Raw genomic sequence first — 26,215 nt, forward strand, 5'->3', positions numbered from 1 at the left:
AGAAACAGTGGTTCAACAGTGGCAAAACAAGGTACCATATGAAAAAAGCAAAAGCGTTTAGTAAATTCACGTCCTGCACACTGTCACTTATGTGAGCACCTGAAACGTTTTCTATGAAAAGTTAAAACTATAAATAAATGAATATTGTACAAATTCCCTACGCATTTAGCTCCTCAGCATGCAACCCACACCTGGCAGGCAGGAAAAATCACCATAAAAGTAAAACAAAACACACAAACACAAACTGACCCATACCCAAGCGACATGGAGGCAACAGGAGCAGGCACAGAGGAGGAGCACAACCCCACAAGCACCCCGGACGACCAGCCCGACACCTCAGGGACAGGCAAGGGCAAGGTCAAGAAGAAGAGGAAGACAAAGTTCAGTCCGCAGGCGAATAGGATCATAGTCACGGAGGTGATGGAACACCATCAACAACTGTTCGTCACCTCCAATGTGTCATTGGGCACCACAAATGGGATATGGCGGGACATCGTGGGCAAGGTGAATGCAGTCGGAGAGCACCAGAGGACAATGGACGAGGTCAATAGGCGATGGAATGACATCAAACAGCGGACCAAGGAGAAACTCTCTGACAACCGGAAGGCAGCAACGCAAACTGGAGGTGGGGGCCCAGCACCACAGCTCGAGCGGTATGACATGGAGGAGCTGGTGTTGAGGGTCATTAATGGGGAGACTGTGGCTGGAGTCGGGGGATCGGACACTGATCGACAGTACACAACACAACTGCAACAGGGTGAGTGACCACCAGGTGATGGGGGACGGGTGGAGAGGACCCCACTGGCACACATGCACAATCAAGCAGAGCACAGTGCACACCCACAATTACTGTGGGACCCCGCCCAGATCTACAGACTGTCACAATACATAATACCATGCTGTCTGAATGTCAACATGTACCATGCGGCTACATGCATGTGGACACATCATAATACACCATGTCGCCTTCACAGTGCAGGCACCCCGCCATGTGACGCTAACTGGGGTTGGATAGGGTTTGTGGCAGACACTGCATTGCGGCCAGCACAGGTACCCCGCCACAGGACGGTGACTTTGGGTGCACTGAGTCATTGGCACCTTGAGCTGCTGATCGGGTGTGCAGCCTGCGATGATGGCCCGTCCTGGTGGTCCGGACTGCCCAGGATTTGTGTGCCTTGCTGGACCACAGTGTAGGCCGCCCCAGCATCCTGCACGGGCCTACCACAACGTGGCCCTGCTTCCGGGGTCACAGAGTTAGTGGCACCCATAGGGCTGAGCAGCTGTGCAGGCATCAAAGTTTCCGGGTGCCTTGGTTCATACCATGCCAGGGTGAAATATAGTCCCAGCACCAGACGTGTTACCTGGTGGCCAGCGCAGTGTGGATGCATGGTGCGCAGGGTGCCATGTCTGTGGGCCCCGGCCTTGTGGCTTGCAGTGTCACTTGGTGGGACCTGCAGTCTACATGCCGGTGGTGGAAGGTGAGCTGTCTGGCCTGCATGGGCGGGCATGCTCCGATGGGTGGCGGGATGGGCTGGGATGCCTCTGCCTGGGTGTGCATGGGTGGGCGGGCGATGTTGTCTTGTGCAAGTGTGTGTACTGTGCCAGTCATGTCTCTGGACTCTGTTTCAGATGATGGCGCAGTCTCAGATGTGGGACCTGGTGTGCTGCTATACATACCGCTAGTGGTTGGAGACACACCGGTGGCAGCAGGTGAGCAGTGTGGTCTTGGTGCGCAGAGTCTGCTCTCTTTCTCCCCCCTCTCTTCTTCTCTCTCTCTCCCCCTCTCTTCTTCTCTCTCTCCCCCTCTCTTCTCCACTCTCTCTCTCTCTCTCCCTCTCTTCTTCCCTCTCTCCCTCTCCCCCTCTCTTCTTCTCTCTCTCCCCCTCTCTTCTCCACTCTCTCTCTCGCTCTCCCTCTCTTCTTCCCTCTCTCCCTCTCCCCCTCTCTTCTTCTCTCTCTCTCTCTCCTTCGCTTTTCCTCTGTCCTTTGATGTGCGCAAGACACTCCTTCTCATCATATTTTTTGTCTTGCAGGTTGTGACCTACGGAATGTGTCGAGGGGAGCCTCCATGAGTCTTAATTTGATTTCTGTGTTGTTTCAATAAAGTGTAATTGTTTGCTTTGATAGTGAATGTGTGATGGTCATTTCTGTTCCAACACATGCATTTCACCAGTTGTGCTTGTGTGACATCAGGCGGATTATTTGTGACATGTTGAGGTGTAGCTGATGTGACATGTCTTTGCCTGGGGTGGGAGGGGGTGTCCTGGGTGTGGTGGCGGTGGGTGTTGTGGCTCTCCTGGGTGTCCGGTGGGTATTATCAGTTGCTCCATGGCATCTGTTGGCCGTCCGATGGTGCCCTGGGCTGGGCTCCCTATTGTGGTACAGGCTGCCTTGCGACTTTACACCAGGTCAGAGCAGGTGTAAAATTCCTGCTGCTAATGTGCCTTATTGCGTGTTTTGTGTTCTTATCGCCGATCTGTCTGGTCGTTGTGAATGTTGAGGTGTGGTGTTTTTGCGGATTTTGGCACAGGAACGCCTACTCTGCATCCCATTAGCGATAATTCCGAGGGTCCTCTGTGGCGATGTTTTTTGCGGCTGCTATCGCGGGGAAACTGGTGCTGTGGTTCGTTAGCACCAGCTTGTGAATGGGGAAGTACATTTATCCAGACTTTGGCTGTGCTAAAGTGCCGTTAATTCGGTGATATGTCCTTGTGAATATGCCCTTTAGTTGCTTGGGCCAAGGCCTTTTAAGTCTCTCACCAAGTTTGCAGGAGCTGTGCTGTGCAGCAGGATCTAAATGGTAGTAGGTGACCTCCCAGTGACATATGGCAGGCTTCTCAGAAGATGTGCGGCAGCAAGCCTCACACAGTGTCACTTGGGGGGTTGCAGCACAAGCTGAGGCTTTTGTTGGGGGCCTTCTTTTCAGGTGGTGGGCTCTGGCACTCTGGTGAGTACTTGAATCACAGTGCTGTTTCACTCCAAAAGTATTGACACTTCCTTCCCTTGTTCGCAGGCAGGAAAGGAAGTCCTGGCACCCCGGACAGTCCAGTAATTCATCCTCCGGATCGGACTCCAGGCAATGTTCTCTCACATCTGGGGAATTGGATGGCAGTGCGCCCTGAGTGCTCTGACTACTCCCTCCTCAGTAGAAGAGACGCCAACAACGAACAAAGGGTCAGGAGTTCCTGTCTTTATACCAATTTCACAGACAGAGGATGTGCATTCCAGGTCCTGGCCTTTGCCTGCAAGGATGCTCTGTCCATCAGGACAGTTTCCAGGTGGAGTGCCCACCACGCAAGTACAAAAAAGTGTAAGCAGGCTGCACCCAGCTATCTATGATCCCCTCCTCACAGAGTGCTCTCTCAAATGACTTTTTCTACAAGAGATACTGAAGGACACATCCTATACTCTTTAACATCTACCTATTGGAAGCTGCAGTCAGAGTCATTTACAGCCCAATGTATCCACAATCACCCTGGTATGCCTAGGGAAAGCCTGTCTCCTTGTTCCTCTCTATAGTTGCTGGTGTTCCCCCCTTCTATCTAGGAGATGCCTGTAATATATATGTAAATATGTGTGTTTGGAGCACACCTGATTGCTCAACTGTTAATCTGCTATCTTCTGTTATCTAACGATCTGTGTGCTGCACCTAATTGAGTAAAACCTACTTACTCCTTTTGCGTAAAGTAAACATGTGGCCAGTTGGCAAAAACGCCAGCCAGGACTTAAGTGCGCAGTACTAATATGATTTTTACAATGTTTTTTTACACATTTCTCAACGCGTGATTTGTACTGTTAATCTTTGTAGTTTTATTTTTTACTCTTTTTCTCTCAAAGTTGAAATGAAATTTAACAACAGATACATATACAATTTATAATTATGAAAATCATTCAATAAACAACGTTTTTTTGTAGATCCATCAAACTGAAATTCGAAGGAGACTGTAATACTGTTCAAGTTATATATGCCATCAAAGGCCCCTGTGGCTCATTATGTATTGGAAAGACTGAAAAAAATACGCATTTCTGAGCACAAAAGCAGGATCAGAAACAAGTCCACCACTTCAACATTGGCCCAACATTGGTTAGAGAAGCAACACACTATTGCACAACTCAGATTCCAAATCATAGAGGTAATATATATATGTGACATTTGGGGAAAGCAACTTCTCCTCCATACTGCACTCTGGTCCAATTTCTGGGCTTCTGAAATGGGACCTACAGGCTTGTACCACTCCTGCATGGCACACTTTCTTTTCTAGTACACACACACACACACACACACACACACACGTGCAACACACAGGATGTCAGCATTGAGGGCTCTGTGTTCTTCATGAGCAGCAGAACTGTAGCAGAATGGGTTTGTAAGCATATATTCATATTGCAAAGGTATAAAGTCTGTTCCTGTGATTCACTCAACAATTTATGCTGCCACCACTGTGCCAAATGCATCATCGCGCCCCATACATAAAACCTGCATCAAGATGGTGGTCCTCCTTCCCTATGAGGCTGTGCTTAGCGCACCCCTCCTAGCTTAGACTACGGTCTGGAACTAATCATTGCCAATGGCCAGGCCTAAGTCACTGCCTGCTCACAGAATTAGATTGTGGCACAATGACGAAAAAATAAATAAAAAACAGGATGATAGATATATGCAGTTTGGGCACGCAGGACGCTCACATCCCATCATGCCAATATTCAAGTTTCATCATAAAACATATAAGAGAAAAATTCCCAGAAGAGCAGCTCACAAGAAGGGCATAAGGAGTGCATCGTTATCCTCTGTTGTCTATGATCATCAGAAGTACATACATATTGTATGTTCTAGATCTACGTACCAAGTACTTTGATCACTTTTCCTATTATATATAATGATGCGTATCTTATTAGCTGAGTTATGGGCTCACATTAATGTAGTATCATTGCATACCTATGTATGTCTTTTTATGTATAATATGTAATTTTTTCTTTCTTATACTTTTGTTTTTGTACTCTTTCTAAACATCCTAATAAAGATTAATTGATATTAAAAAAATCCTCTTTTAGATTTAGTTTTGTGAGATATTGTGTATTTTAACCAGTGCGCTTCCCTCAATGGCACTGATACCATTTTATCACATGAGCAGTAATGTCCATTGCGGTCATACTTTCCATTTGTTGCCTTGTAGACCCAGGAAGCATGGGACTTTCACTTAAGTCATGATTCATACGTAATAGAGGGTTTAATCAGATCTGTCAGCCTTGGCATCCATACTATGTAACATGCCAAGACATCTTTCTTGACATGTCAAATTAGCCGAGGTGTATTTGTGTGTGTGGGTAGCATTTGATAGTTCCTAAACACAAGTGGCATACTCAGTGGGAGCTAAGCTGAAACCTGAAAGCTCTTTTTACAAAGTTATCGAAAAGTCACCAACCTTGGCTCAGGATCTAACCATGTATCTTGAGGTAAAAGGCATTTAGTGATCTGTTTTCAACCATTTCTGTTCCCATCTGCCTTCTAATTTTCTATTCCTTCCCCTAGCAATTTCCACCATCTTGTGGTGTTGAAGATGCATTTCAGACAATCAAGCTATCTAGAACCACTGACTCTTGAAATCCACTTACCATAGACATTGACCAAGATATTGTTCTCTGCTGGAATCTTGCGTTTTGCTTTCACTTTCACAGTGTAGTTGCCACTGTCTGATTTCATTGCATTGGCAATTCTGATGTTCCCCGGGTAGGTGATATGCATCCGGTCTAGGTAAGTAGAGTTGATCTGCAACAGAGTGGAATTCACAACCCATGTTATCAGGTCAGCGGAATTCCTTTCCCATGTGATGTTTGTGTAGTCTTCTGTTGGGGTGTACATGATGGGAATGGATATCACTCCGCCCTCCATTACGTCCACTATTTCCGGGGTGGTCAGGGTAAAGGCTTCAGCTGTGTGAGAATAAGAGGAAGGGGAATGGAGCAACAACTTAGAGTCTTGGATCATCAAAGAGGTTGGAAAACACATAGAAGATTGAAACCAGTAGCAAAAACAACGTGATATTACGAATGATCTTCTTGCATAAGTGGTAAATTGTTTGCAAAGTGGAATGCCCAACTAAAAATAAACGTGCTATGGTTGAGAAGAAAAAACAAAAAAGTGTTAAACAAAGCAAGCAGGCAAGGAAATATTGGGTTAACAAGGGCAACAGAGTAAGAATAAAAGCTTAATAAGAGGAGTAAAGAAAAATAGAAATGGAATAATACTTCTAGAAAGAAAGAAAACAACAATGCAAATAAGATGGTATCCGTGTTAATGGTGCCAATTTGGACTATATGGAGATTCTGTTTGCTAAGGTTTCCATTTTGATCTCTATTAATTTACCTTTTCACTTTTTGTAAAATATGAATCTAGTATTTCAGTCATTTAGAGCTTGGAGATCCACCCGACTATCCTGCCAGATCAGTGAAGGGCCTAGCCTCTTCTCCACTGGTGGATGACTGTCAATGCCTCGCACCTCACAAAGGTAAATCCGGTACCTGCCATTGGATTTATATAATAAACATAGTAGTAACAATATATAAACTTCTTTCTAATTTACTTTTTTTTTAAACGTTTATGACAAACTATTTGCCAATGTATTTGCTCCTAAAGTTCCTGGGGCCATGGCCAATTTTGTACTTCCAGAATACACATATTTTCCTGATGCAGTTTGCACTAACATTTACACCACCTGACAGATGAAAAGCAATATATATACCAGTTATACATTTCAAAAACAACATTTTGCAGTGGTTGCTTAAATGGTACAAAATTCAATCAGCACTGGAGCAATCGTGGTAATCCTGAAATGTCAATATAGTTCCAGCAATGCCAGCCCTGCAGGAGTGTAATCTAGTGGGACCTGCTTGGAAAAAGAGTTCCAGTAGTGTAGGGTATTTCAAGAGGAGTCCACAAACAAACATCTGACCCCCTTCCATATATAGGGAGTGCAAGTGATGTTAATCACTAAGGCTTACCATCCTTACTGATAGCAGAAGAAATCAATCTCTTTCAGTAGGAAAAGGCTAGCAATGCAGTGTCTATCTCAATAGGTGCTATCCAAAATATTACTTTTGCAATTTACTAATTTGGATAAGAAATACACATTTGTGCTAGGGGATCCATGCCACCTTCTGATATGTACACGTTTATTAAATATTGTAGAGCAACAGCCAGCTCTGATATTGTGAATTAAGGGTTCCCTTCTTTAAAATGGATCTCAGGTGCCTAATGGATCTTTAGCAAGGAATACATATATTGGATGTAGTGACCATGGTAATCTCTCTATAGTCTGCTTCCCCAACATTCCGCATGATGAGGACCGCTTTCGCCTCCAAAGTTTGGTTAAGTTGACGAGTTTCACACTTTGAGAGGTTTAAAAAGTTTATCACCATTGCAAAGCACTGCCTTTGCAAACGAAGTTTTGGCAGAAAAAAATTCTCTGCAATTTTTTCCCAGAGAATTTTTGGCTTAAAGTGACTTTTCGTGGGAAAATATTCCTGGGAAAAAAAACGTTGACATTTTTAAACACTTGGGTGCGATTTTTCTGCACAGATCAAGATGGCGGCGGACCTTTCAGCTCAGGTGGGACACGGAGCTTCTTAATTTTTATTGCCACATTCCAGATAGCGAACTTCTCCTCAGACCATGGCTACTGAATCCTACTGTGTCCAGCATTGGAATGTTTCAGTAATAGCCATTGAGAACCTTCTTCTTCAAAGTGCTGCAGCAGTGAGCTTCTCACTTTTGCGATGTCGTCCAAGTTCACCTTTCTACACTCAGCGCTTATTTTTGCTTGCCTCATAATTGCGAGCCTTCAGGTTGCTCTCACATTATGGGGCTCCTTAACAACATCTTCATCCATGCAGTGCTGCCTTATATTTCCTGTTGCAATGGTGCCTTCCTAAATTAATCATGAGTGGCTCTCATTTTGTGTGTTTTCACATGCTGCTCACTCCTCATTCTTCATGGCACTATTCAGACTTCCTGTCCTAAGAAATGTTTGTTTGCCATGAAACCGTCTTAACTGCAGCTCTCGTATACACATAAGGTCAGCTCCCAAACCACAGACAACTATTGAAAAAATACGTGGTGAACCTCCTCAGCGTTTTCCTGCTGGTATATATGAGGGATTCTTTTAATGGTTGGCCTTCATTGGAAATATTTTCCAGCATTGCAGGTTTTCTCCTCAACCTTGCTCAATCTGCTCATTTGTCTATTAGCTCATAAACTATTCCATTCTATTACTACTCTCTATATCTTTGATCCAATAGTTGTTTCCTTGATTGCTGGCTCCTTGAGCACTTTTTTTGCCTTTGCTTTCACCTGTATGGGAAGGACCACTTCATCTAAAAAATTATACCTCACACTCTACATCACATAAATATGCCGTGCGATCCTCATGCATCTGCTAAAGTGATCTATTTTAGCACAAAAAGTAATCCTTGTCACCCATCCTATTTTTTCATAATCCTGTTTTGGACACTATCTTGGATGATGTGAGAGATATAAAACCTATTCTGTGGGCCACCAATGGCAGATTACAACAGATTTAGGATCGCTGGGTTGCCATGGAGAGTAAAATGTTTGAAATGGAAGATTGAGTCAGTAATCTGCAGGACATGGCTACAAAAATTCCTATTTTTGAGCAGGAAATACTCAAACTCCATACTGAGGACTTTGAAAATAGAAATAGATGGAATAATCTTCATATTTATGGACTACCGAAGGCCATCGATTATCCTGACCTGCTTGGTTTCATTAAAAAAGTTCTTCCAGATCTTCTTGCATTGTGAATACTTCGCCTCTCAACATTCAGCGTGCACATCATCTTGGTCATTTAATCGAATGCTGCCAAACAATGACCAATTATTCTGTTTTTCCTGGAATTCATAGAACTGCTACATGTCTTAAAAACTGCTAAGGAAAAGCGCTGTCTCATCTGGTCTGGTCACAACATCTTTTTTTTTCAGGATCTTCCTAACCCAACTAATGCTAGAAGAAAATAGTTTGTGGCCCTCTGACCTCAAATGTATTCATGAAATATTAGTTATGGCATACTTCATACTTGCTTATGTAAAATTAAACATTAGTGCACGACAAGATCGTTTGAGGATCCTGCAAAACTTAAATCATTTCTTCAGACTCTTTCTTCTTAAGACACAGACATTATTGTTAAACAAACCTTAAAAAAGAAGCCTGTCCTATCCTTTTCTTTCTTTTTTAAGTTTTTAAAATGCATGACCTTTATATTCTAAATGTTATCTCTCTGTCATATTCTTATTCTGGCATTGACTTGTCCCATTATGCGTCTTCATGTTCTTCTCCTCAGAAATAAACTTCTTTCTTGATCCGTTGCCTCCCTCAGATTCTTCTGTGTTCTTTCATCTCTTTCTTCCATTTCCTTTTCTTTGTTTAATATATGACTAGTTATTGGTTATTTGGTATCATTGTGCGTACATTTTAAATGCATTTTGTTGTTGTTCATCAATGGTTCCATTTAGTCTCCCTTTTCAGTTTTTACAGTTTGCCATTTATGGCCCTGTCCTCCTATATTTGTTCTTCGTTTTAACATTGTCTCGTGGCATGTTTGTAGTCTAGGAAATCCAGTTAAAACACAAAAGGTATTATCTTATCTGTCTAAACTTAATACGCTTATTGGGCAAGATGCATCAAAGAGTTTTGCCCATTCTGTGTCTATGGCCCATTGTCTTTTTACAGGAAACATATTGCAATGCTACTTAGTTGCTTAAATTTAAACGTCAATGGGTTGGCCAGGTATTTTTTTCCACAGTTATCAATTACAAGGGTTGTGACGCCATCCTCTGTCATAAATCATTATAAATTTAAATTTTATCTACGGAATGTGACAATGATGGACAATGGATATAGGTCAGTGCTAACATTAATAGTAAGCATGCTACTTTATTTAATACAGATGGCCCAGTTAAATCTGTTCCTGACTTTTGGCATAGTATTAAAGTAAAACTGTTTGTTCTCTATTGATAATCCCAATATCATTGTAGGAGGTGCTTTCAATCAATGGTTATCAATCAATCAATCAAAAACATTTATATAGCGTGCTACTCACCCGGAGGGTCTCAAGGCGCTTGGGGAGGGGGGTCCGCTACTGCTCGAACAGCCAGGTCTTGAGCTGCTTCCTGAAGGCGAGGTGGTCTTAGGTCAGGCGGAGGTGGATCGGGAGGGAGTTCCAAGTCTTGGCGGCCAGGTAGGAGAAATGACCTTCCTCCTGCTGTGGGTCTTCGGATGTGGGGGACGGCGGCGAGGGTGTGGCTGGTCGATCGAAGCTGGCGGGTAGGAGTGTAGAAGTTGAGGCGGCTGTTGAGGTATCTTGGGTCTTGGTTGTGTAGGGCTCTGTGTGCGTGAGTGAGGAGACGGAAGGTGATTCTCTTGTTGACCGGGAGCCAGTGCAGGTCTCTCAGGTGTCCGGAGATGCGGCTGTGTGTGGGGATGTCGAGGATGAGTCTTGCTGAGGCGTTCTGGATCCGTTGAATTCTCTTCTGGAGCTTGGCGGTGGTTCCGGCGTAGAGGGCGTTGCCGTAGTCCAGTCGGCTGGTGACGAGGGCCTGGGTGACCGTCTTCCTGGTCTCAGTGGGGATCCACCGGAAGGTCTTACGTAGCATGCGCAGGATATTGAAGCAGGACGAGGAGACGGCGTTGACTTGTCTGGTCATGGAGAGGGAGGAGTCCAGGATGAAGCCCAGGTTGCGTGCGTGGTCTGTCAGTTTGGGTGCGCTGCCCAGGGCGGGGGGCCACCAGGAGTCGTCCCAGGCGGAGGGCGAGGAGCCCAGGATGAGAACTTCTGTCTTGTCTGAGTTCAGTTTCAGGCGGCTGGTCATCATCCACTCGGCTACGTCTGTCATCCCTTCGTGTAGGTTGGCTCTGGCGGTGGCTGGGTCGTTGGTGAGGGAGAGTATCAGCTGAGTGTCGTCGGCGTAGGAGATGATGTTGAGGTTGTGTTGGCGTGCGATGGCTGCGAGGGGGCTCATGTAGACGTTGAAGAGGGTGGGGCTGAGCGATGATCCCTGTGGCACGCCGCAGATGATTTCGGTGGCTTCTGATCTGAACGGAGGAAGGCGGACTCTCTGAGTCCTTCCGGCGAGGAAGGAGATGATCCACTCCAGTGCCTTCTCCTGGATTCCGACGTTGCTGAGGCGCTGCACTAGGGTGCGATGGCAGACAGTGTCGAATGCCGCGGAGAGGTCCAGGAGGATGAGGGCCGCAGTCTCCCCGTTATCGAGCAGGGCTCGGATGTCATCGGTGGCTGCGATGAGGGCGGTCTCGGTGCTGTGGTTGGCCCGGAAGCCAGACTGCGAGAGGTCGAGGGATCCATTCATCTCGAGGAAGGCGGCCAGCTGCTTGTTGACGGTCTTCTCGATGACTTTGGCCGGGAATGGGAGGAGCGAGATGGGGCGGTAGTTTTTGAGTTTGGTGGGGTCCGCTGATGGTTTCTTCAGTAGAGCGCTGAGTTTGGCGTGCTTCCAGCTCTCCGGGAAGGTGGCGGTGTCGAAGGAGGTGTTGATGATGTCCCGCAGGTGGGGAGCGATGCCAGCGTCGGCCTTGTTGAAGACGTGGTGAGGGCAGGGGTCGGTTGGAGATCCGGAGTGGATGGAGTTCATCATACGATGGTGTCTTCACCGGTGATCGGGGTCCAGGCGCGGATGGAAGTGGCGGGGGGCGTTGGTGCGGTCGTGGGGAGCGTTGGTTGCGTGCTGAAGCTGTTGTGTATGTCTGCGATCTTGTTGCGGGATTAGGAGGCAAGGGAGTTGCAGAGGTCTTGCGATGGGGTGATGTCGTTGTTTCCGGCGTTGGGGTTGGAGAGCTCTTTAACGATGTTGAAGAGTTCCTTGCTGTTGTGTGCATTGTTGTCCAGTCGTTCCTTGAATGTAGTTTTCTTGGAGGCGGGGATCAGTTGATGGTGTTTTCGAGTGGAGAGCTTGAGGGTGGTCATGTTGTCTGGTGTAGGGTCTCTGCGCCAGGCTCTTTCGAGGGCTCGTCAGTTCTTCATGGAGCTCTTGAGTTCGTCGGTGAACCATGGTGCTTTCTTACTACTGGGTCTGCTAGGCGGGGTCCTCAGTGGGGCGAGGTCATCTGCGCAGGTGCTGATCCACTTCGTGAGGTTGTCGGCGGCCTGGCTGGGGTTTGCTGAGCTGGTGGGAGGGTGCTGGCTCAGGGATGCGACGAGCTGGTCGGCAGTGATCTTGTTCCAGCTCCTGCGTGCAACCTGTTGCTGGTGATGGTGGATCGTGGTTCTTCTGAAGCTAAAGTGGATGCAGCTGTGGTCTGTCCAGTGGAGTCCGGTGGCGTGGCTGAAGACGATGTCCTTGCTGGATGAGAAGACGGGGTCGAGTGTGTGTCCGGCGTAGTGGGTGGGAGTGGTCACCAGCTGCTTGAGACCGAGGTTGGCGAGGTTGTCCAGCAGGGTGGTGGTGTTGCGGTCGTTGTTGGTCTCCAGGTGGAAATTGAGGTCCACGAGGAGGATGTAGTCAGTGGAGGGGAGGGCGTGTGGGCAGATGAAGTCGGCGATGTCTTCGCTGAATTGTGTGCGTGGTCCCGGGGGTCTGTAGATGAGGGTGCCTCTGAGGGGTTGTCTTGGAGTCGGTGTGGATCTGGAAGTGCAGGTGTTTGGCGGTTGTGAGGGTGTCGTCGGTGTTGGTCGTGATGCGGATGGTGTTCCTGTGGACGATGGCGATGCCTCCTCCGGTCTGATTGCTGCGGTCCCTCCGGGTGATCTTGTATCCGTCCGGGATGGCGATGTCGGGCGCTGAGGAGGCGTTCATCCAGGTTTCCGTGAGGAAGGCGACGTCTGGAGTTGTGGTGTCGAGGAGGTTCCAGAGTTCGATGGCGTGTCTGTGGACGGAGCGAGTGTTGAGCAGGATGCACTTCAGGTGGTTGCTGCTGGTGCTCGGCCTGGTGGGTGATCGTGTAGTGCAGGTCGAAATGCAGGCTAACTTGCAGGAGTAGCAGCTGAAGCACAGGAGACCACCCCGAGCGACGGCGGGGGGCGTGGTCAGCGGGCAGGCAGGCCCAGCGAGACAGAGAGGCAGCGGCAGGCGGGGGAGCACACGCTACAGCTGGTGGCCGTGCGGCGCGGGGGTGTCCTATGAGTAGGTCACACTCACGTGTGCCGCACGGTCGCCATTCTTGGCCAAGTGCGAGGGAGGGAGGAGCAGCTGGGAGGCGGGGAGGGCACAGAAGGCAAAGGGGGCATGTCCTTAGACACGGCGGCGGGAAGCGGGGTGCGGGGCGGGAGGGCACAGGGGGCAGCTACGGGGAAAAACGGCACAGGGGGCACACAAAAACCGAGACAAAGGGGGCAAAAGCCTAAAATAGGCTACAAGGCAGCACAATTAACTTTACAAGCACAGTGGCGCAGGAGACCACCCCGAGCGACGGCGGGGGGCGTGGTCAGCGGGCAGGCAGGCCCAGCGAGACAGAGAGGCAGCGGCAGGCGGGGGAGCACACGCTACATCTGGTGGCCGTGCGGCGCGGGGGTGTCCTACGAGTAGGTCACACTCACCTGTGCCGCACAGTCGCCATTTATGGCCAAGTGCGAGGGAGGGAGGAGCAGCTGGGAGGCGGGAGCGGGGAGGGCACAGAAATCAAAGGGGGTGTGTCCTTAGACACGGCGGCGGGAAGCGGGGTGCGGGGCGGGAGGGCACAGGGGGCAGCTACAGGGAAAAACGGCACAGGGGGCACACAAAAACCGAGACAAAGGGGGCAAAAGCCTAAAATAGGCTACAAGGCAGCACAATTAACTTTACAAGCACAGTGGCGCAGGAGACCACCCCGAGCGACGGCGGGGGCGTGTTCAGTGGGCAGGCAGGCCCAGCGAGACAGAGAGGCAGCGGCAGGCGGGGGAGCACACGCTACATCTGGTGGCCGTGCGGCGCGGGGGTGTCCTACGAGTAGGTCACACTCACCTGTGCCGCACGGTCGCCATTCATGGCCAAGTGCGAGGGAGGGAGGAGCAGCTGGGAGGCGGGAGCGGGGAGGGCACAGAAGGCAAAGGGGGCGTGACCTTAGACACGGCGGCGGGAAGCGGGGTGCGGGGCGGGAGGGCACAGGGGGCAGCTACAGGGAAAAATGGCACAGGGGGCACACAAAAACCGAGACAAAGGGGGCAAAAGCCTAAAATAGGCTACAAGGCAGCACAATTAACTTTACAAGCACAGTGGCGCAGGAGACCACCCCAAGCGACGGCGGGGGGCGTGTTCAGCGGGCAGGCAGGCCCAGCGAGACAGAGAGGCAGCGGCAGGCGGGGGAGCACACGCTACAGCTGGTGGCCGTGTGGCGCGGGGGTGTCCTACGAGTAGACCAGTTAGACCCTTTTATGACAGGAAATCTAAGTGCAAATGTCTTCCAGATAAATCTCATAAGGCAATCCAGTCAGCAATTGCCACTCATCGATTTTTTTATGTTTGAAAGCTCGTTACACTGATCTGTGCCAATGTTTTTTTCCAATGTCCATCATACCTTGTCACAAATTGATTATATTTTTTCCTCCAAATCTCAGTTACCTTCTATGCAATCATCAAAAATGTGTTAGATTTTTATTTCAGATCATGCCCCTGTGTTATCTTCCTTTGATCTTTCCCTTGGTAATTGTAAAATTGGTCATTTGAGGTTTAATAACCACCTTTTGTCACGTCATACCTTTATAATAGAAGCTGCAGCTTTTAATACAGAATTTTTTTTAAATAACAAATTTGTTGATACTTCTGTTCCCAATAATTAGGATGGATTTGAAGCATCTTTTAGAGCCTTCACCAATGTATTTTCCACAAAAAAAGAAATTAAACTCCCAATACCTTACTTATTTCACCCCCAAATCTTCCACTGTTTTACTTGACAAAATTAAAGCAAAATCTAATCTTAACAAAATTGCTGCCACTGATGCATGTAGTATTCTACTCAAAGTTAAATGTAAGTATCATGGCGGTCAAAATCAAGCTGGTAAGATGTTAGCTAATCAGGCTGCAAAATTGTTGGACCCATTCGTAATGAACTCACTAAAACCACTGTGACCTCTGACTCTGATATTTCTGCTTGTTGCCAATCCTTCTTCTACTCATCATATTCAGAGGACACTACTCCATCACTCTATTATACAATAATTTTTAATAGTCTTCCTAAACCCCCTCCCCTTTCTGACACTTTGAAACAATTGGAAACTAATATTACTCTACAATAAATTTTAGATTCCATCAAATCCCTTAAATGAGCTAAATCGCCTGGTCCAAATGGTTTTTCTATTGAATTAAACTCCTCTTTTTCATCCATTTTTACCCATTATTTTATTTATACAATTTATAAAGCGCGCAAATACCCGTGGGTGTCTCGGAGCTACGGACAGCGAGCATGAACAATGATCTTTAGATTATTGGCTGAAAAGCGATGTTTTTAGCATTTTCCTGAAGGCAAGTAGGGTCGGGCTGGACTTGATGTGGATGGAAAGAGAATTCCACAATTTGGCGGTGGCAACAGTGAACCGTCTGTCACCACATGAAACTGTTTTAGTGCAGAGGACCCTCAACAAATTCACTGTAGATGATCGTAGAGAGCTGTTGGGGGTGTAAGCCCCAAGAGCTTCCTTCAGGAACATAGGTCCAGTATTGCGTGTGGCTTTATAAACGATGCAGAGGGCCTTGAATTTGATTCAGCTTCTAATAGGAAGCCAGTGAAATTGTCGCAGCACTTTTGAGATGGATTTGTACTTAGGGGTACCTTATAGAATTCTGGCAGCTGAGTTCTGAACCATCTGTAATTTTACTCTGTGCATTCACGAAGAGACTGTTGCAATAGTCACTTTTTGACATTACTAAGGTACCGACCAGGGGCTTTCCAGCACTCAGTGGGAGGAATGGTAAGAGCTTTTTTTATCATTCTCAGCATGTAAAATGACGATGAAACACCAGTGCTGACATGAGGTGCAAAGGACAACTTGTCGTCAAATATGACACCCAAGTTCCTGACCTTTGATACAGGGAGTGAAGGAGGTCCCAATTTGGTTGGCCACCAGGAGGGGGACCAACCCAGGGATAGTTTGCCAAAAGTCATTACCACTGCTTTTCAGAGTTTAGCTTTAGGCAATTATTAGCCGTCCATGTACTGATGGCCACCATTCCATCTTGAAAATTGGCTGCGACTGCTCCTCCATCTTTGTGCACTGCAACCACCAATTGTGTGTCATCAGTGTAGGAAGTGAGACCCATCCCGTGTACTTTGATGACTCTGGCCAAGTCCGACACATAAATATTAAATAGTGTCGGACTCAACGATGATCCTTGCAGCACACCACGGGAGGGCATATGACGGGGCGTTAAAAATGCCAAGACTCACTGATTGGGTGCGGTTGGAATGAAAGGAGGCTAAGAGGGCTCTGGCTCTGTGTCTTATACCAATGGTTGTGACACGGTCGATCAAAGTAGCATGGTGGACCGTGTCAAATGCTGCTGACAAGTCCAAAAGTACCAGGACAGCGGCACCACCTTGATCTAGTATCGTCCTGATTTCCTCTGATGCCTTAATGAGGGCTGTCGCAGTTCCATGGCCCTTACGGAAACCAAATTGCATTTCATCCAGTAAGGTATAGTCTTCAATGTATTTGGACAGCTGGGAATACATAATTTTTTCATTTTTTTTTGCTGGGAATGGGAGGCTAGCGATGGGCCTGAAACTTTTTGTATCTGTTGGGTCACGATTGTATTTTTTAAGCAAAGGCCTAATGATGGCTTTTTTCCATATGGGAGGATAGTTGCCTGTTCTAAAAATCGCATTGTAGATGTTAGAGAGGCTAGGAGCTATAAGAGTGGAGATAGATTTCAGAACTGAGGGTGGACAGGGGTTGGTGGGGGATCCTGATTTAATAACGGAGATTAAGGCCCCCATTAGGATGGCGGGTGGACTTTGCCCACCCGCCATCCTCGCGCAAAACGGGACCGCCCGCCATAGGAGCACCGGTCCCGCCTTGAGCATTAGGATGCGCTCGCCACACAAGCGGGAGCATTCTGTATTTTTACCATTGCGGCGGGCAGTGAAGAAAGCGCCGCCCGCCGCAATGGTAAAAATGCATGTTGTGCATTTCAAAGCACCACATGACAGGCACCGCGCGGTGCCTGCCATGTTGCACTTTGAAATGCGGGGGGTACCATAGGTACCCCCCATGTGCACCCCTCACCCCCGGACTCCCAGGGGGCCCGCAACGGGACCCCGCAGGGAGTCTCCGCATGCCTTTCCGTGGCGGCATTGCCACCACGGAAAAGCATGTCAGGAAGGGCATCCTCATAGACACCGCCACCATATTAAACATTTTCCGCCCCGGACGCAGGCAACCGGGGCTGAAAAGTGACGGACGGTCTTTCTGTCCGGCTCGGTCCCCCCCGCCATTCTAATATGGCAGGGGGAATTCTGGAGATGATGTCGGGCGAATTGCGCCCGTCAGGCCGGAGGTGGCTATCGCCAGCCTGACGGGGGCAATCCGTCCAACATCATAATGGGCCCCCAAGTTTGTGATCTGATGCAGTGAGATTTGATCAAATTCTGAGAACAAGGGGGGAGATTCTGGAATGTCATGATTCAGAATCTGATAGTCTGTCTTGGGTTGTGATGAGAAGTTGACATATATCTGGTTGACCTTTTCAAAAAAATAGCTAGCAAGTGAGTTGCATAGGTATTGTGAGGGGGTTATGGTGAAATTCGGCCATTGCCCCGGCAGCTTGGCTACTACCTGATACAATTGTTTGCTAGAATCTTGAGCGGATTCTATCTGTCTATTGGAGTACTTGCTTTACATTGCATAATGAGAATATTATACTTGATTAATGCGTCCTTGTAGCAGATTTTTTCATTGTTGCCATAGTCTTTCCGCCAATGCCTCTCGAGGTTTCTACATTGTTGTTTTTCTAGTCTGAGGCTTTCTGAGAACCAAGGGGCAGAAGGGGCAAGTCAGTTTTTGGAGGCTTTTTTTAGTGGTACCAGGGAATTAAATGCATTATGAAGCCATTCTGAATAATTCGATGAGGCAAGATCGGGGTCGGGTGTAAGGTCTGGTTGTGTGGAGAGCAGGTAAGTTTTAGGAAGATGTTGATCCAGCTGTTCCAGGCCTTAAATGATATGGGTGGATTTGGTTTAGAATGAACTGTAGCTTTTTTAGTTAATTGAATAGCAAATAAAACAGCGCAGTGGTCAGTTCAGAGTAATACATAACAAAAGGAAACTGGAGGTCTAGTAAGGAAAGGTGAGAAAAACTACACAGAACGAAAGTAGAAGCAGGACATACACCAAATCATTAAACTGGCTGACAATCAGTGACAGTGAAAGAATGATGATGCTAATGCGACTAAATGTCAGAAGAAACCCTGAGGAGGGCAGAAAAAATGAGGATTCCCATCAAACGCCGTTAATGGCCGGTGTCATCATTTGGAAAACCAAAGTGAACCCTGTCTCCTCAGCTCTTCTGGCACCGAGCCAAACACTGGTAGACTAGGCGTGTTAGAGACAAGGATAAAGAATGCAGTGCAAGACAGTGAAAGTGTGAGTGAATTAAAAAAGATACATCAGTGGTCCCAGATACCTTTATTGATGACCACTGGTGAACTTGTTAAAAGAATTTATAAATACAGTGTCGGTTTTGAATTAATCAACCGAAAGTGGTCTACTAGTTTCAGCCGTAGCGGGTTTAAAAGACCCAAGGCTTTCTTCAGGACCTAGTTATTATAGCTACTGCATAAAGTACAAATTTGAAAAAACAGTGATAACAAAACAGCTTAAAAGCATCACAGTATTAATACATGTGACCAATCACAATACCTCTGTACAGGATAGATGATTATTCAAACCTATCTTGTGTGAGGTAACCAACCTCACCTCACCTGGCACTGACTCAGGCTTGAGAAAGAGGCATCGCCCTCTCCGTCGATACCTCAGTTTGTGTAACATTGTAAGTGGGCAAGGGTATCCCAAGACATGGCTCCGGTGCGCACTGTATAACTGGAGCCAAACTACACACGACTGAAGAGGTCCAACTAGGCCAAAACCGTTCTTGGGTTGCTTGTGTTTTGTTTCAGTGAGCATCTGGCCGGCAGATTGGGTTGGACTGCTGATATTGGAACAGGACCATGGCTGAGTTGCCTCTGGCTGGGTCTAATCTAAGGTAGCATGGTGGGCAAAAAAATATGGGTTGGAATTCTAACTCAAGCAAATTGCCAGTAGTTAGACTATTTTGCAAGCATTCCAACTGTCACCATTTGTTATCATCAGTTTTTGAATCAGGATAAGAGAAAAAAGGCATAATATCAAAGAAAGATGCAAGTAGTATATAGAACAAAGAAAATAAGAAATCAATGAGAAATAAGGAGATGGTAAGTGTGGAGTGGGGGAAGAAATGGGTATGGGGAGGAATCATGACTAGACAACAACTTGTCATCAACTTACAAGGCATAAGTATGGATGAGCAACCATGCACTAATCGCAAGATAAGCACTCGTCTTGGGATGCTTGTACGCATATGGTGGGAAGAATATCATGCTTCAGAAATTTGTCTGATAGATAATCTATAAGATCAAATCTAAATTCTATAACTACAGTCTCACTTTCTCATAGTGTCCACAAATGCACAGCAAAGCTGCCGGTATGGACACTTGCTCTCAAAGACAGGCATGTCCAGTCTCTGACAACATTTTCTCAGTTTAATTTGTCACAGTACTGGTTGCACTGTAAACTGGTTTTACTTGATAAATTACTTCTTGATGATTCACCAGTCTGATGAGTCCAGGGGCCGTACTACATTGAGTGTCCCAAGGTCGCAATGAGTATTTGCGCCCTCTTCGTGTGCCTCCCGGGCATTTTGGTATTAGAGGGGGGCCACAGATGATTGTGCAGCCCCCTTCTGTATTACTGATAGCACTGGTAGACATAAAGGGCCAGAGCTATCTTCTTGGGTCGTTCCGTCATTTGCATAGGGGTGTGCCCTGGGGTCAGCGCATTTATGGCAATAGGGCGCATTTTCACTGTATGCGCCTGGCACTCGACACAAATAATGAAAATGCGCAATTACCGTAATACAGCCCCAGACTGCCAAATGTATTTTTAGGTCGGGCCAGCCAGCTACCTTTTGCTTTGCACAAATACACATAGGGAACTATTCAAAAATAGTTTTTGTAGTTTTGTAGTACATGAATTAGTTCTACTTTGATGCTACTCTCAAATTATAAAATTCTACCGGCATTTCCATGCAGAGATTTCTGCCACTATAGTGGAGATCGCCACACACATTCGTATTCTTAAGTGTGAGGGGAAATAATGTTGAAAAATAAAATTATTTAGACATTTAAGATAAATATGTGTAGAATTGGGTTTAGGTTAATGCACAAGTATAAAAAATATTTTTATAATTTATTATTTTACAATAGATAGCTTATTTAAAAAACAATAAGTTATTTTAAAATTGTTGCGGGCGTGGCATAGTCCCGTTTGCCGGGGATCCCAACGGTGAATAATTATCCGGCATTTATCGGCAATAGTCCAGGCGCACAAAACAGTCCACAAGGGAGAACAAGATCGTCGCTGCCCTCTGGTATCCTTAGAAGGAGTAGAATCGGTGCCTCCATTCGTAACAGTCGATGGGAAACCTGAGTCGGCTGGAGCTGCGGCGCCATCCTGCTGAGACCCCGGACAGAACGCTACATTTAAGGAGGCTCGAACTGCCCGGAGGGGGCCCAGGTCTGCCAATGACAATCGGGCGTGACGATCCCGAAGTGCGACAGGAAAACCCCAGATTTGTATCCAGGTTGGGCCCCGAGCAAACGGACGGAGGCCATGGCGAGGGGTTGGAATGGAGGCCCCAGCGCGCCCTGGTGAGAGCCCGCAGTGCAGCGCAGCAAGCCAGAGGGCTGGCGGGAAGGGAAGGAGTCTAGCAGGTGGTGCTAGTGTGCCCCACCTGTCGAGGGCCTAGAGGTATGGGGGCTGAGAACAGCAGGCCCTTGCTCACACGCCTGGGAGGATAGAACAGTGTGTAGCTGGAGCCATGACCCCGCTTTTGAAGAGACACAGCCCTAGTGAAATTGGCGGGCGGATCGCCAAAGTATAATTGAGCTGGCAGGCCCTACGGGAAATGCTGTGGGACAGAGATATACCCCAAAATCAGGCACCGGAACACATTGAGCGCTGGGAGACTCCTCTGGTCGCCAGTAGGTATATATAGTTAGGACCTAGTTACCATAGGAAATTCCGAACATTCTATTGGGAATAACTTTGACGCCAATTGAGGGATCTGCCTGTAATTTTCCTTAAATTTGCCTTGCTGCGCTCCGCTCCTTGCCTGAAAGTTTCGGGGGGATTCGTCAAGCGGGGCCGAGAAAAAAGGAGGGTCTCAAAACGTGTTTTCCCCATGTTAATTTCCATAGGGACATTCTGACAAGGCTACAGCTCGAACGGCTGAATGGAATTATACCAGATTTGGCAAAATGGTAGGGACTGGTATGCAGCAGTGCCTTTTGTATGTTTGGTGTAAATCCCTCCAGTAGTTCTTGAGAAAATTGAATTTGAAATTTTTCAAATGGCATTTTCTATGGGAAAACCTTTAGACATGGCTACAGCCCGAACGGCTGAACGGAATTACACCAAACTTGGCAAAATGGTAGGGACAGGTATGCAGTATTGCCTTTTCTATATTTGGTGAAAATCCCTTCAGTAGTTGTTGAGAAAAGGAATTTGAGCAAATTATATATCTATATGCGCTCAACATTCTATTGGGAATAACTTTGGCGCCGATTGAGGAATCTGTGTGTAATTTTCCAGAATTTCGGCTCCGCTCCTTCCCTGAAAGTTTCGGGGGTATTTGTCAAGCGGGGGCCGAAAGGGGGGTCCCAAAACGTGTTTTCCCCATGTTAACTTCCATAGGGACCTTTAGACACGGCTATAGCCCGAACGGCTGAATGGAATTACACCAAACTTGGCAAAATGGTAGGGCCTGGTATGCAGATGTGCCTTTGCTATGTTTGGTGAAAATCCCCCCAGTAGTTCTTGAGAAAATAGAATTTGAAATTTTTCAAATGGCATTTTCTATGGGACCTTTAGACTCGGCTACAGCCCAAACGGCTGAACGGAATTACACCAAACTTGGCAAAATGGTAGGGACAGGTATGCAGTAGTGCCTTTCTTATATTTGGTGAAAATCCCTCCAGTAGTTGTTGAGAAAATTGAATTTGATCAAATTATATATCTATATGCGCTCACCGTACGCGCAACATATGCGTACGGTACGCGTACCGTACGCGTACGTGCGCATACCCTTACGTGCGCGAGCGAGTTTCTGATTGGCTGGCAGTCGACTGTCAACATTCCAAACTGTCCAAACCAGGAAGTGTTGGCCACCATCTTGTTTTTCAGGAGAACTGAGGCACAAGAGAGCCCAAAACAAGAGTGCAAAACACGAAAAGGGGGCAGGGTAGTGACCCCCCAACCCTCTAGCCCTTCTCAGGGGGTCCCAAAAGGACCCCCTAGGGCATAAAAAATTATAATTGCGGGGTACGCGCACCGTTCGCATAGGGTATGCGGACCGTGCGCGTACCCTGCGATTTTAAAAATAAATACATTTTTCTTTGCACTTGGTGGTCCTTCTGGGACCCCCTGAGAAGGGGTCGGGGTTCAGGGGGTCTCAACCCTGCCCCCTTTTCGCATTTTCCACTCTTGTTTTGTGCTCTCTTGTGCCTCACTTCTCCTGAGAAACAAGATGGCTGCTCAGGTGGTCCCAGAAGGATAATACCATATATAAACGTTATCCGCTAATAGAATTAGCATTTACAAAACCTTTGAAATTTATTGAAAAAAATTCTAGGTTTCACGCCTGATATAGTTAGGAATTAGCATTTTTGAAAACCCTTGCAAATTCACTTAAAAAACCATAGGTTTCAGGCCTTATATAGTTAGGAATTAGCATTTAAAAAACCTTGCAAATTCACTTAAAAAACCATAGCTTTCATGACTTATATAGTTAGGAATTATCATATAAAAAACTTGCAAATTCACTTAAAAAACCATAGGTTTCAGGCCTTATATAGTTAGGAATTAGCATTTTAAAAACCTTGCAATTTCACTTAAAAAACCATAGGTTTCAGGCCTTATATAGTTAGGAATTAGCATTTAAAAAACCATTGAAATTGCTCCTATATAGTTAGTTGTACTAACTATATTTCGCGCACCCACAATCCACTGCTGATGATGTCACATATTACATCATTCATGACATGGTAAGTGACATCACTGATGACATCACTGATGACATCTCAAATGACATCACTGATGACATCACTGATGACATCTTGACATGGTACTTTAGATGGGAAGATGAGATGCGGTTGTGGGAAGGAAAGGTAAGTAGTGTCTGGTGAGGAAAAGAGCTAAGCTGAAGGAAGACCAATAGATGGCCAAGGGGGAAGAAAGGGGAGCTCAAGGAGAACTTATACAGGAAGAAGAGTAGTCGTGAAGGAGGCCAACTGGAGAGGAGAGCAGCAGATGAATATGAGGAGGAAATGAAAAGTAGAGTGAAGGCAGCTGAAAGCAGAGTTAAGAAGGTCTAGCTGTGCTTCAAGGAAAGAAAGAAGAAATTTGGGAAAGATGAAGACGTTTGTGTGAAAGAGGGTGTGTAGGAAGAGCCACATGAGGTGGATTAGAGAGCCTAGGTATAAGGAGGTGAAGAAGAGCCGGGAAGAAGAAAGGAACTTAGAGTCAAGAAGAAAGGGCCCGATTCACAGAATGAACTTAAGACTCAATCCTAAACTTAATACTGTTTTGGTATTCACAGATTGCACTTACTACTTTTGGTATTCACAGAATGAACTTACTACTTTTGGCATTCACAGAATGCACTTACTACTTGTGGTATTCACAGAATGAACTTACTCATTTCGGTATTCACAGAAGTTAGGACTCCTAACTTTAGGACTCCTAAATGCCTTCTGTGAATACCGAAAGTCTTAAAATTAGGATTTTTCTCAATTTAGTAGTAGTAAAGTTAGGACTCCTAACTTTAGGACTCCTAAATGCCTTCTGTGAATACCGAAAGTCCTAAAATTACGATTTTTCTCAATTTAGTAGTAGTAAAGTTAGGACTACTAACTTTAGGACACCTAAATGCCTTCTGTGAATACCGAAAGTCTTAAAATTAGGATTTTTCTCAATTTAGTAGTAGTAAAGTTAGGAGTCCTAACTTTACTACTACTAAATTGAGAAAAATCATAATGTTAAGACTTTCGGTATTCACAGAAGGCATTTAGGAGTCCTAAAGTTAGGAGTCCTAACTTTACTACTACTAAATTGAGAAAAATCCTAATTTTAAGACTTTCGGTATTCACAGAAGGCATTTAGGAGTCCTAAAGTTAGGAGTCCTAACTTCTGTGAATACCGAAATGAGTAAGTTCATTCTGTGAATACCAAAAGTAGTAAGTGCATTCTGTGAATGCAAAAAGTAGTAAGTTCATTCTGTGAATACCAAAAGTAGTAAGTGCAATCTGTGAATACCAAAACAGTAGTAAGTTTAGGATTGATTCTTAAGTTCATTCTGTGAATCGGGCCCAAAGACTTTAGCAATTGCTTAGCTGAGGGAGTGGAAAGGGTGAAGGTAGGTAAAAAATAGATGTGTAAAAAGGCTGGAAGGAAAGGCTGCAGTAAAGCAGAGACTGGGAATGAAAAAAGAAAAGGCGCAAAACTCCACTGGGGCAATAAATCACTCTTGGGAAAGGTGACCCAGGGACCCCCCACCTGCAAAGTGATATTTAACCATTATTCGGTATGACCAATGCTACTGGCCAAATGTACCATTTCTCACAACATTCCTCCTACATTTATGGTTAAACCGCATCAGTTCTGACCAATGTTACCCCTGATGAGCTTTAGGGTGCACCATTTCTCACAATTTATAAAACATCTTTGCGGAAACTCCTCTTCTCTGTTCCTGCATAACTCTGCAGCTGACAGATGCCAAATGCCCATTTTGTTCTTGAGAATTAGCCTGGTCGAATCATGACTTGTGTAGATCGCTGAGCAAAAGAAGCATATACATCCCATCATTTACGTCCTCCTGTCAAACTTACTCTGCTCTCCTTTGATGGCTGCCTCAGTTTCACTGCTTGGTGACCAGTTTAAGAGAAACACCTGGGTCATTTACCTGAAAAACAAACATGCATTCCAGGGGCAATGTATGTTCTTCCACGCTCTCAATATCCAGAGTCAAGAAAATGACGTCCTTAAAACAGGTTTTTGTCTGCTTTTCCCCTACAACCTGGAAGAATTTCTCTGAAGAAATCTGCCAAATTCCCAATCCCCTAATGGTTCAAAATGATCCAAAATGTGGTCTGTTTCATTGAATGATCTGACTCTACTCCAGAAGATTCACACTTTAAATTACTTCACTCGATCTTTTTGGTTTTGTGGTTATACAAGGAGCTTTCCTAAACGCACAAGTCTAAGTTCACACTGTAAGTGCATTTGTTCCGAAGTTAAAAGGACACTCATGAATGTAAACATAGGAAAACTTTCCTCATATGTTGACCGGGTTAGCATAGAGGTTGGCCTTTTTAGAAGTCCAGCGTTCTTCACACGAGCATAGACCATCAGCATCAAACCACCTGCCTAATCAGCCTAAAAAAAAAAACACAAATCCCTCGTATTTGACTGACATCTTAGGTAATCACACTCGACCAGACATAAGTACTCTCTCCACGACGGTCTGAACTACTTTACTTAAATGAGTCACCATCTAAATGCACACATCTGCTAATGCAAACGTCTGAGTTTAATTACTGTCACTGTAACAACTGTAACCCACGTATCTAGGGTGACCAACTGGCATGGGTGCATATTCAGGGCGGTCAGTGTAAGGATTCAGGACAAAGGATCAAAATTCAAAAATTCAGGACAAAAATTTGGGACAAAACTTGCGTTTTACAGACATATTAGAGAAGGTGGCACAATAATATAAAAGTAAGTAAATTGACAACCAAAATAAATACAATTGGTCCCATTGTTATTCTATCAGTGCTAATCAGCTGCTGTTACCGAATGACAATGGGCCACTCCACTGCCTGCTCAAGGTCCGGGAGGGGCTGCTACAGGTAGCCTCTTCAGTTTAAAAGATAAGTGCAAGAGGCCCGGAGTGGAATCTTTTAAACTCATGGG

General features: G+C 46.1%; 1 protein-coding gene across 1 annotated transcript in view; it reads right to left on the reverse strand.

The window, feature by feature from the left end:
• The window catches only part of LOC147701190 (uncharacterized), a 197,643-nt gene that overhangs the window by 21,753 nt on the left and 149,675 nt on the right, over positions 1-26,215 (reverse strand). The window contains exon 12 of the mRNA XM_086929316.1: positions 5,611-5,928. Coding sequence (XP_086785442.1) covers positions 5,611-5,928 — 318 coding nt within the window. The remainder of the gene's footprint in view (positions 1-5,610; positions 5,929-26,215) is intronic.

The sequence above is a fragment of the Lissotriton vulgaris genome, chromosome 7 (genome assembly GCF_964263255.1).
Source record: "Lissotriton vulgaris chromosome 7, aLisVul1.2, whole genome shotgun sequence".
Classification (NCBI taxonomy): Eukaryota; Metazoa; Chordata; class Amphibia; order Caudata; family Salamandridae; genus Lissotriton; species Lissotriton vulgaris.